General features: G+C 36.4%; 2 protein-coding genes across 2 annotated transcripts; both read left to right on the plus strand.

Moving 5' to 3' along the window:
* Window positions 1-596: 596 nt before the first annotated feature.
* LOC134856557 (uncharacterized) lies at window positions 597-3249 on the plus strand. Its single transcript, XM_063872831.1, has 2 exons — window positions 597-905; window positions 1007-3249. The coding sequence occupies exons 1-2, from the start codon at window positions 608-610 to the stop codon at window positions 2959-2961; spliced, it is 2253 nt and encodes a 750-aa protein (XP_063728901.1). The 5' UTR covers window positions 597-607; the 3' UTR covers window positions 2962-3249.
* Window positions 3250-4341: 1092 nt separating this feature from the next.
* LOC134856555 (actin-histidine N-methyltransferase-like) lies at window positions 4342-6837 on the plus strand. The gene has a single exon (XM_063872829.1). The coding sequence runs from the start codon at window positions 4695-4697 to the stop codon at window positions 6279-6281; it is 1587 nt and encodes a 528-aa protein (XP_063728899.1). The 5' UTR covers window positions 4342-4694; the 3' UTR covers window positions 6282-6837.
* Window positions 6838-12606: the final 5769 nt, after the last annotated feature.

A 12606-nucleotide genomic window follows, 5' to 3' on the forward strand; every position in this document is an offset into this window, starting at 1 on the left:
CCGAACTTGCCACAACAGTTGTCAGGTTTACTTCCTTGTGTTGATGATTATTGGGTAATTTTGAGGTAGGTGACCGGTAAATAATGCGACAGCTGTTAAGGCGACAACCGTTGTTGATGGGACATTTGACGACAAATTTAGTTTTTGAGAAATCAGCAACGCGAATGATTGCTTAAACAGGCGAAATACATTTAAGAAGTACAACAAGCAAAATGATTGTTTTTTTTATACATTTCTGAGGAATTCCAAACAGAAATTTTAAAAATTAAACCCGCACCAACCGCGCGTTAAAAAACCGAGTTCGACAAAACTTATTTGAAAACGTTGTTTTTGGGTATCTGCAAAGACGTATTTGGATTGATTTGCTAGTATTTGTTGTAATTTTGGATGCTAATACATTTTTGTGTTCTAAATGTCTTGTCGCCTTAATTTACTGTCGCCTTATTTGCCTAGCACCATTGAAGTATACTTACTTATTATACCTTATTATGTGCTTCTATTTTAAAGTCTCTGCAGTTGCTCTGAAATTGACGTTTTTGCGAAGAAAATTATGGTCAAAACCAAATAAAACAGGTTATGACACGATTTTTTAGATTTGTTCTTCTTGATGTTTCGTGAGCCTTCTCTTGACGTGCCTTTTGAAAACGATTTTTCACAAAACCACTTCGCTCGGAGGATAACAAATGTAAACACGGTTGAAAATCAAGATTTGCCAGAAGTCTCTAAATCAGCTTTGCCGGACTCGTTTTTCTCACATTTTCTTCAAACAGATGTAGACCACTCAATACTAGGTTCCGGAGGAAATCTCGTTCCTAATGAATCCAGGGATGCATCCAAAACTTATGGCTCTACAGCTTCCAAGTTATCAGGCTGGATGGATGGAACGGACGGGCTGCGAACCGCCAGTAAGTTTTTTTGTTGATCCTGTAGTTCGTTTGCGCCTTTTCACTTAACTTGAGCCTGGAATAATCCAAATTTTTCAAACTAAATGATTCAAATGTTTTAGATATCCCCAAAGATCGATCTTGGATCGGCGTTAGTTCGGGTGCAACCGGTGATTATCTGATGCAACCATTTGCATCCACATGGACTGAAAACGCGTTCAACGTTTTTGGGTCAGCAATAACAGCCTCAAATGATAGGCTGGATTGTTTTGGTGCTTCAAACTTTGGTGCTAATCTTTTTGATCCCAATTCTACTTCACAATTTTTGGAACCATTCAATGTGTCACCATCTCCGGAAAGCAATCAAAGTTTTGCTGGTGTAGGAGGATTGTGTTCTGAAGTTTGGTCATCTGCTTCGCCTCAATACAGTCGTAATGCCACGCTGTCCCCGCAAGCAGAGTTAGGTTGCTGGAACACTGAAGAACAACCGCTCTCTTTAAATGGGACTCGAATATCTCAACAATTGTATCAAGGGTCTCTCAATCGGGCGGAAGATTTGAATTTCAATAGAAATAACAGAAATATTCCTAGTTTCAATGACCTCATGCAGAGTAAACCAATCGAAAATCACCATTCACAGAGAACACGATGCAAACCTTTTGCAGTGAATAAAAAATTGGAAAACGATAAGTTTGTGACAGATGCCAACCAATTCACTCCAAGGGAGGAATTTGTAGGTAGCTACAGCCTCCCATCGGATATCTATCCGAACGCTAAACAGCAAGCTCCCGTCTTACCAGGAAGCAATTCTTCGAGATGCTATCGATATGATGACACTACTTTTGGGAATCCTGTTAACACCCATGTTAGTCCTGGTCGCTTTCAACAATCACCGAGTAGGTACCCTCAAGGAACTATGAATATAGATGCCATGTATCCAATTGGTGCTTCTTACGATGGTGCTGAAAATTACCAATATAATATTCAAAAACTACAAAACCAAAATTTACAGAAATCAAGGTTGAGCAAGGTAGAAGTTGGCTGCAACTCACCATCTAAAGAGCAGCTGACCAAAACTGTTGAACATAAACCAGCCGATGACTTGTTGCCGGTTAAATCTTACTGCAAGGTGTCTTGTCCAAACTTCTTTATGAGCAGCCCTGATTGTCCAAGGTGCAAGTTCTACAATCTCAGCTCGCCAATAGTGGACAAAGACCAGGTCAGCAAAGGTCAACAAGGAATGGTTCAGCATAAAAAGTTCACGGAGCCTCTGAAATTTCCTCCCAGTAGAAGCGTGTCTTCCACACCTGTTAGTGTTGCTGACTTGCTAGGAAAACAACCCGTTAAAAATTCTGTGAGCCAACAAGGTGCATATAATCATGGTGTCCAAAATGCAGGGTCAGAAGTCGTGACTATTGACGTGAGTCATATAGACATTGACGAACAGCTGAGACTGTTCAGAGAAAAAATGAGACTGCGAAACATGAATGCAAACACACCCAAGAAAAATGAGGTAGAGGAACTGGAAACGTTTCCTATACCTGAAGATGAAAACGTTCCACAAGTAGAGAAAGAGGAAACAGCGCCCGAAAATGCGGAAAAGCTAAATACCGAAACTCCAGAGTCAGAGATTCCTGAAGGCGATGACGTCAGTCAATTTCAGATTGCTAAACCTTCAAAGCCTATAACTAGATACAGTAGAGCACAACTGATGGAAATGGGGGACAGCGAATTGTGCAAAATTTTGCCACAAGTGAGCGAAGATTATAAAGAATGGCTGCAAAACGTGTTGATCGCCAAAGCCGCAAAAGAAGCGGAGGCGAAAGAAGAAGATGAAAGGGTGGAAATTCAGCTTCAGCCGTCCCCAAAAGCAGAAAAAGAAGAAGTATGTGAGGAAAAGAAGTCGGCGGCAGTGGCGTCGAACTCAGCGGAAGACATGGCAGCTCATTCGATCTGCAAACGACCCTTTGCAACAACAGTAACTCAGAAAAGAGTTTGCATGCACCCGATGTTCCAAAGAGCTCTGAAACAATCGGTTGCGGACAAGTCGAATCAGAAAGAGAAAAGTGAAAAATGATCCACAAATGCATTGGTAGAACAGCGAAATAATGAAATTAAGCTTCTACTTTCATTGATGTTTTAATTATAGAACTAGCGAGCGAAATGAAAAGCGAAGATGGTTGAAGGGAATTCGTCAGCGATGTAAAGGCAAAATCGAAGATGGTCTCAATTTAAAATGATATTAGTCAATTGTAATTTTGATTCAAACTTTTTTTCTGATCAACCTGACCTGTTTGCAAATTTAAAACAAAGAAGACCTATTAGCAAGATAAATTAAAGGAGTTATCCGAATAAGAGTAGTATGTTAGCCTCTGTGTAAATCTTGGAAATTAAAAGTTTTTAACAGTTTCAAATGTTATTCCACTGATTGAAAAATTACATCAATAGCGATCTTTTTCTTAATTTTGCAATTGCAGGTCATTGTGCTGTAACAAGGTTGATTTAAATGGCTCTCTTTCTATTGGTTTTTGTTCTATATGTAGTTCAGTTGTGTACAATTTAATGTTCCGATCACCCTTTAGTGATTGAAAGGAACTATGGCCTAAATCAGGTACCATAAAAAATCGTCAATTGAGGCCAAGTGATATCTCACATTAAAGCTCTTTCAGATTCGACAAAAGACTTCCAAAAAGTTGTATTGGCATTAAATATTTCTGGTTCAAATTTATTTTCGCAGGGGACTGGGTATGTGTTCCATTAAAACACCCACTTGCAGTTTGTTTTTTTTTTGGGAGGGGGGTTCAAACCCCCTCCCAAAAAAGTAGGTACCCACTTTTCTGGGAGGGGGTTTCAAACCAACCCCCTCCCTTGAACCCCCTTTTTTTTGGGGGGGGGGGGGGGGAGGGGGTTCAAGCCACTATTTACAATAGTGGCTTCGAATTTAGAGCTTCACTTCCCTATTACTAACCAAGAAAAGAGCACAAAATTTAGATGAAAAATTGAAAATATATTTATTTTTTGAAGAAAAAATGATCATTTGTTACATTAATTGATCGGAACATTATGTGTTTCTTGTAAAGCCACCGGCTATTCTTTTTTCAGATTTTTTTACAGAGATACATTTGAGAGCCATTTAAATTTCGGTTGTTTGCTTTGTTTTTGAGTACTAAGTAGTTAATTTTCCAAGTAAATTTTAAATCTATTCAAAGAATAACATTATATAACCTATGTACGAAACCAATTATCGAACAAAAATATCTGCTTTATCAATTAGAATTTTGATTCATTTGCCATTTGCTGTGATTTGTTCCATTCGATACAGTTGAAATAGTTTATGTAGTACGTTTCAAATTTCATTTTCAAATTTTGATATAAAAAAAAAGATTTCTTTCGAAAAGTTTTTTTGTTTCTTGGGGACAAAATAAGTGGCAGCAATTTTCTAATAAATGGTATTTTTGCAAATGCTACTTTTTGCAAGCAAAAAGTTTGTCCGCGTAATGTGTATAATTTAATTGGACGATTTCCTAATTGGAAAAAGAAACTTTCGTTACAACGTCATGTGGGGAGGGCTCTGTATTTTGAACCAGAGGTAAAGAGATATGTATTTACAATCGGAGCTATTTCCGCGCGTAATTGAATATAGACAAGAGTTCCCACAAAAGCAACATAAACGTTGGTCAAAAGCCTCAAGACATTTTGATTGGATATGTTTTTATTCCCTTCATGAATAAATGGCACAAAGTTTGTTTAATGGTCAAGTTATGAGATAAGTGACTAATTGTTTATCTTCTTACTTTCCAGTTTATCCGAATGCTGACAGGCAACAGGGAAATGAACAATTTGGTGGAGGACTTGCTTTACAAGTGTGGCAAGTCTCAGAACTCACCGCTCTCAACGCCCACGGGCGAGTGCCCATGGCAAGTTTTCGAATCAATCTTTGAAGCTGTAGAGAAAGTACTCGAGAAACAGAGATCTACACAAAAGTATGCTGCAAGTTCGGAGACTTTCAGTTTCGAAAAATTTATGAGCGAAGAGCGAAAAATAGACGAATTTAAACAATGGATGGTCCAGGCGTCCAATAACAACTGTGGGTTGAATAAATATATTGACTTAGAGTTGAATACAGAGAAGTCAGTAGGACTTGTGACTTGTTCTGAAATACAACAGGATGAGAAAGTTTTGACAATTCCGAGAAAGTGTTTGATAGTCGACGAATGCAACGAGACGCCTGAATTAGAAAGTTCGAGCGATGAAACAAAAAACATTTTGAAAAGTTTGTTTAGTTCGAGCAAAAACTTGTTTACTGAAGTTCCCTCTTTGCGATTAACGATGGTGCTCCTATTCGAATTGTTCGAAAATGGTTCTAAGTCGAATTGGTTTCATTATATAAATGTTTTACCAAGAAACTACTCTATGCTGCTGTACTTTAGCAAGTCTACATTCAAAAGTCTTCACGCTGGAAGTGCATGCGGAGAATTAGTGCTGAGCTTGTTCAGAAATATATCACGACAGTATTGTCTGATTTTCAAAAATTTAGAAAAATTAGCACCCCAATCAAACCTGGCAAATAGTTTTTCATTCGAAGCTTTCCGTTGGGCTGTTTGCACTGTAATGTCCCGACAGAATAAACTTCCCTTGAAAAAGTTCTCCAACGGCGTTGCGAGGGAACAAGACGAACTAGCTTTGATCCCGTTGTGGGATTTAGCCAATCACAAGCAGTCCCACATGACTACATTTTACAATTCGGAAACGGATTGTGTCGAATGTTTGGCTACTGAAAAGTTAGAATTAGGAGCCAATTTTGAAATCCATTATGGAAACAGAACAAATTCCAGCTTCATGATTTATCAAGGTTTCGTTCCAGATAATAACATTCACAACCAAGTTAGTATCACTCTAGGAATCAGTTCCAGTGATGTTTTGTGCCGCACGAAAAGCCAGATTTTACTGGATCATCAGATACCATCCTGTGGAAAATTCAGTCTCTACACAGCTTACCATGAAATTCCATTCACTAGAGATCTGCTTATATTTCTGCGTGTTTTCAATCTAGACAAGGACGACCTTGGTCTTGTGATGATTCAGAAAGAGTTGGCTGGAAAAAGATTGTTGGGAAATTTGATGTGGGCTGTTTCGCAGTCGCACGAGGCCAAAACGTGGAAGTTTTTATCAACAAGGTGCTTACTGCTTCAGATGAAAGCGAAAAAGTCAGTGTCTCAAACTCAGTCGACTGTAGAAGACGAAAGCGTTTCAGACACTGCTAAAAGAGAGGCCAACTTAGTTTTGAAGCTGTTGCAATCAGAATTAGAGGTGTTCGAAAATGTGCAGAAATTCGCAGAGCGGATGTTAAAAACTGTGCAATCAGAGCCAGCTGCTTTCACTTTTTTGGACTCATAGTTATATGATTTCAAAGTTGAACCAAAGCATCTGTACTTAGTGTCTAACCATAAAGCGTTAAGTTCTTCAATCAGTCAGAACACTGTACAATTTTCCATTTTCTGAAAATTGCTCGCTGTTTGAATTCCATGTGCATTTTCTTTTCTTTTGCTAGTTCTTGCATTTAAATGTGAAGTCAGATTTATTTGGCAAAATGAAATATTAAAAAAAGGGATTTTAGTGCTCAGAAGATCAGAAACATTGTAGGTCAGTTTTTTTGAAAAATTTGCCCGCGAAGCAGAAAATTTTATAAAATAAGGTTTTATGATCCTTTAGGGAGAGCTCAAGAAATTGACAAAGCGGCATTATTGTTGTTGGAAATCCAACCCACCGCTAGAAAATCCCTGATCTGCGCCTCCTGAAATCAGTTTTTCAGTAAATTTCATATATTTTACTTTTCATTTAAAGTGCAAAATCTAAAACTAGCTTGCCTTACATTTGTGCATTAATATTTGCATGTGATTGGTTCTTTAATTTATCATCTTGTTCAAGTTGTCGCTGTCAAAAAATTTAGTTTATAATTTATTTTTTATTTACTGAAATCAATGTAAATTAAATTTGTCTAAATAACCCTATCGATTAATTGAAATTATTGCATCATTTTTTTTTTCATTCGCCGAAATCTGCAGTTTTTGCGTGTATAAGTAGCACTGAAAATTCTGACCACAATGATTTAAGAAAAGAAACTCAAACAGAAAAGTTGAAATAGCGAAAAAAAAATTGAAATTTTGAAATACCGATTTTTTTAATTTTGTTTTTACCCCAAACATCCGGTTATTTGGTTCCAAAAAGGGCTTCTGAATAAGGCGAAGAGCTGCAAGAATGAGAGGTAACACTAGCTAAAATAACGTTTAAATTGTGGTAAGGAATGTCAGCCTCACAATGTTCGTCAAATTTGAACTGAAAACCAAAAAAGCAAAAACAAGACTAGTTTTTCAAGAAACAGAAAACTTGGCGTAATTTTTTAAGCTGCAAACTTTTTGTGTATCTCGAAAGAAACAGTCTGAATCTCTTTATGTGAAATGAGTTTTATTGTAATTTTCATTGTAGTCGTCGTGGAATATGTGTTTTTCTTTGTAAATCGCATTTTCCTTTAAAGTTGTGTAGACCAGCTCGTCGGAGTTTCGCCAACTTATGTAATCTTAGCGTTCATTTGAGTCACTCTTCATCTGAATATGCTCTAAATTTTGTGTTCTTAAGCTAGAGGAAAGTTAGATAATTTTATAAAGCTAGAGTAAAGTTCAAACTGTGCAAACTCGATAAATGTTGCAAAGGCATCGTTTTTCTTATTGCTCTGCAAATCGGTTTTAATGGAATTCTGTGGATGACTTTTCTTAACTTTTTTTTTCACAATAAAATAATGAATTTTGCATGGTTTTGGGCTAGTGATTGCTTACCCATTAAACAAGTTAACTATTATGAAATTTGTTATTACACAACAATGTTTGTGTTATAGTATAAACTATCTTTTTTGCCAACCTAAGTCGCAAGTATTTTTGCGATGCAAATACTGTTGCGATAAAATGTGTTCATTTTGAAAGTGTTCATTTTGATCAATAACCAGCTATTAAGTACAGCCAATGCTAAGGATTTTAACAAAGACTATTACCGTTCCGACTTTCCTAACGAAAGTAACGGAATATTTGTGATCGGGGTAGTTTTTTCTCAGACAAATTTCGACTTTTTAACTAGCTATCTTCCACGGGATTTTTTAATATTATTTTTTTATCTTTTTTTTTATATATATGAAGGTATTGTTGTCTTGAGCCTAAATTTGGAAAGATATTTCACCTGTGATCTTTTTTAGTAAAGTTATGGGGGTTTAAAAATTGCCATTTGGGACAATTAACGCGAAATTTATCACTTTGTGCTTAATATGGAGTGTGGGGGATGCTTTTCACAAAAAAATCTCAAAATAAAAAAAAATCATTTCATTTTTATAACATTAAATTTTTTCATGTTATTACTGCTCCATACACTGCTCTATAAATTGAGGCATATTAATTGGTAATTTTTTTTTTTTTTTCAAATTGATTGGTACTTCATGCGTCATAATTGGCGTGTGTCACTTAAGAAATTTTGTAGACTCAAAGTTTTACTCATTCAGTGTTTCCCAGTAGCGTTATCGGTCTTATTTTTGCTTGTGTATGCGAAGTGCAACTTCGCCTCTGTGTCAAACTTTTGTCCGATTCCTTCTCTGTCGACTATTTTGTTGGCTGAATTCCTTTTATCGGCTTAACAACTTCCGGCGTTATAATAACTTTTTATTGGCCTACTTACATCTGGCTTTAGTTTGTAAACACTTAGAAGCTAAATTTGTACAGTAAAGAGCATAAATTCATACTGTTTTCTGAAGCCTGAATTACATGTAATTGATAAACGCTCTATTTTAATTTTTATTTTAATGCTTATCATGTAAAAAACATATTTTGTCAATTTATTTATATCTGAGAAATGCAGATAAAAAACAATAGCCGTTTGCTGTGCAAGTAGTACATTGCTCAGGATATTTATAAATAACTACAAAAAAATGTTTCGTTTTTTTTCTTCAGATTGAAGTCGATTTTTGTACGCGGTGTGACGAGACAACTAAACAAGCGTCTAGAAAAGTAGTGAATTTGGCATGTTATTTGCCCAAAAAATGAATAACAACAAAAGAGTGAGAAAAAAAAACAATTTGAACATATTTGTGGGATTATTTTGTCTAGGTAGCGCAAAATTTTTGCATGAGAAGAGGTGGTGGAAGTCCCTAGATATGGTTTTAGAAAAATTAAGGTTGCTCAGCCGAAACATAGACTGCGGTTTCTGCAAAAATAAAAACGTGGGTATTTTTATCCGCTTTGAAATCATTATTTCAATGACTTGAACTGAAAATTATATAACTCGTTGTGATTAGCTGAAACTAACTGATAGACAAATTGATGAAGCAATTAGCGCGAGTGAAGATTTCAACAAAAAATCCCTTCAAAAGAATTTATTGACTAAGTGAAGCCGAAAAGTTCTTTGAAATGATCATATGGCAAACGTCATATTCAGTCGTTTCGGCTAATGTGCATAATTGCTGAAAAGATTCGCAAAATAGTTATAATAATGATACCTTATGTGTTTCAAAATGTGGATATAATAAATTTTGGGTGGATAATTTAAAAGACCCTACAATTTGAATTTGCAACCGCAGTACCACAATATTGTTCAAATAAATAAATTAGTGAGTTTGATTAAATTCAAGATCTTAAATTCAAGAAGAAAGAACAATAAATTGGTCTGCTGATTCGCCAATAGGTGAGTGGGGATAACTTTTTTTGAGGCAGAGACGGCTCTTTCTGAGAAATCAGTTACAGTATAGTCACAAATATACGCGCTATGAGTTAACTCAAACGAATAATGATACGACCCATTCAAGAAGTGGTAACGCACGATAGCTTGAAGTGTTTTTTTTTTCGTAAAACACTAACGCAGGATGTTTATCGCGTAGGTTGTGATTGTGACTACTTCCGCATATCGTCTTCGGGATCCGACCAAGAGAATACTGACTAGACGCTCCATTTGAAATTTGAAGCGCCACTCAGTACTCTCGAATCCCGCTCTCAGAGACTCGCACAGCCAGAAATTCTCCATGCTCCCCACATCAACACACACATATTCAAATATGACCTCATTTTTCTCAATTGCAACCTCAATGTAATGCAGCCTAAAATTCGCTGCAGTGGTGGCCGGGTAAACTCTACGGTCACACCAAAGATATTTTTGCCTTCGTGAGTTCCAGGTCCCACATAAGGCAAATCAATGGGTGACTCGTGGAGACCACCAAGGGGAATATCCATCTAAACACATGAAAATAGGTTGAAATCATTAGTTAGAAATCCTTTAAACTACAGTTCATTAATAAAGTCCCATTAACATCCATTTATAACGATTATAATCAGTCAAACATTTAATGTGAAAATGTCTTCTAAAGAAGATAAAGACATGTTGATGAAAAACAAACTCAGCAAAATGAGTTTATTAGGAAATTGGCATACTGAAGATATTGATAGTGAACGATTAAAATTCTCTGTTTTTTCAACTGGTTCTTGGTCAAAAAATATGCACATTCACAATCGTCATATAGTGTTTATTTCTCGGTGGAAAGAAATGGCAAATCATACTTTCAAGGAATACGAGCAAAGTTGTAACGAACAATTTTATTTGAGCGATTTGTTGCAAATAACCTGGTGCATTTTTGGGAAGCAGAAATATGGAAAAGCGACCGATCTATCGATTGTTACTTATGAAAATGTTTTTGATTACTCGTATGATTTTGAGTCAATTCTGATTGAGAAAGGAGTGGAAAGAAAAATTCGACTTTGTTTCAATAAACTTTCGAAATACCGAAAACTACCCGTGATTTACTTAAACATATATCAAAGAGATATAGGAGTGAGTAAGTGGTATCTAGAAGGTTACTTTCATTTCCACTGGCTTGAAATTCAGCAGGTCGGAGAAGTGCTGGAAGAAAATAAAATTTGAAATTGGAAAAACGTAGAGTTACTTCAAAAGACTTGGAAATTATTCATGAAATTTTTATTACTTTGAAAAAAACCTATCCGGAAAATACCAACCGTCGAAATTTTTTCTTAGCTGCATGTTCACTGTTCTTCTTCTCAACTACTAATGATATAAATTACGATGTTGCTATCAAGTTGAGACCCTATGGGGGTCTGATCGGTATAGACAATTCTGCTTTGGATAAATATTTAATTGATTCGAAAATTTTACGAATGCATGCTATTTTACACGATGCCGCCGGTTTTTTCCGCAAAGTGTATAACACTGGTCCCACATACTGCCATTTTTAACCATGGAAATGCAACAGTAGTCTGATTGGTCACTTGAGTGGAATTACGTTTTGTTTGTATATCAAAATGAAGAAACCGAAACTCTACCATTTATTAGAATGCTGAAGGAAAGATCAGTTGTGTTGGATTTTGAGGGATTTCGACACCAGAAAAACACATTTATAGTAAAAGAATTAGCTTTAACCACTTCCGACTACAGTGATTCCCTAAATTTTCTACCTCCAGTTAGTTTCAATTCCCTTCCAAAATCTGAACAAAAAGCCTACAACTGGCTGACAAATTATTTGCACGGATTTCATTGGGACATCGGTGATTATTTATACCTGAATTTGAACCGAATCATTCAAAGTTTTGTCTTAAGAAACCCCAATGCTATATTCTACGCCAACGTAAAAGAAAAAGCTGATTTTTTATCCAAATACTTAGACCGCAAAGTTGTGAATCTTGACGATTTGGGCTGTCCACGAGTCGAATAATTATATTTCAAGAATTTTGTGAGTTGTAACAAACACCTACCGCACCATAACTCTAAACATCATTGTGCATTAAAAAAGCCGAAAGCTTTCTATGATTGGTTGAAAAATGAGTGTCAACAACGAGCGTCAGGGGAAAGTGGAGACATACATATCTCCAAATTCAGTTCTTTGTGCTTGGATGGCACCAGAAAGTAACATAAATATTTCATTGACCAGGGTTGAACGCATTGATTGTAGAGGCCACGTAGTTCAACGAAAAGAACAAGTTACATTTTCTGAAGAAGAGTTGTGCACTTTGAGGAGGTTCTTCCCCGTGATTGACCAATTCATCTACTTTCAACGATTCAAATACATCAGTAATGTTACCCAGCAAGCGCGGTCTTTGTCTTCCCAAGCCAGTCTTAGTGCCCAAACGTCAACCAGGAGTTCAAATGGATCTAACCAGCAGTGAACTACCCAATTAGATTCAAAAAATAATAAGAGAAGATTCTGTGAAGAAAATTGTGTATCATGCCAAAACTGATCATGTCCCAGCCAATTATGTTTTGGAAATGCACTATGATTTTGATGATGATAATAAACCCTAACCCTACTCCGATCGGTTTTGGAGAGGGATGCCCGCTGGCTCCGGTCAAATTTTTTCTCGAAAACTACTGATCCAAAAATTGTTTTCTATAGCTGACGGTGTTCCCCGACTGAATTTGAGCAACCCACCCCTAATTCTAAAATTTTCAGGTCATTTTCAGGTAAAAAAAAAACTACTTCAAAAAGTTGGGGCTAGAGCAAATCGGTTTTGGAGGCTTTTTAGGGCTAAGTCCTACGCCATGAAAAATTGCTTGTTTTTGACAAAAAACATACCATGAGCTTCCTCTGCCCATGTACTTTCCAACGATACCCCATTTGTTTGGTTCTGAGTAATATAAGACCCTGAAACAAAGAGTTAGGGTTAGACCAACTTCTGCTCCAGTTGGG

This window comes from Symsagittifera roscoffensis, unplaced genomic scaffold (genome assembly GCF_963678635.1).
Source record: "Symsagittifera roscoffensis unplaced genomic scaffold, txSymRosc1.1 SCAFFOLD_277, whole genome shotgun sequence".
NCBI classification, from domain to species: domain Eukaryota; kingdom Metazoa; phylum Xenacoelomorpha; order Acoela; family Convolutidae; genus Symsagittifera; species Symsagittifera roscoffensis.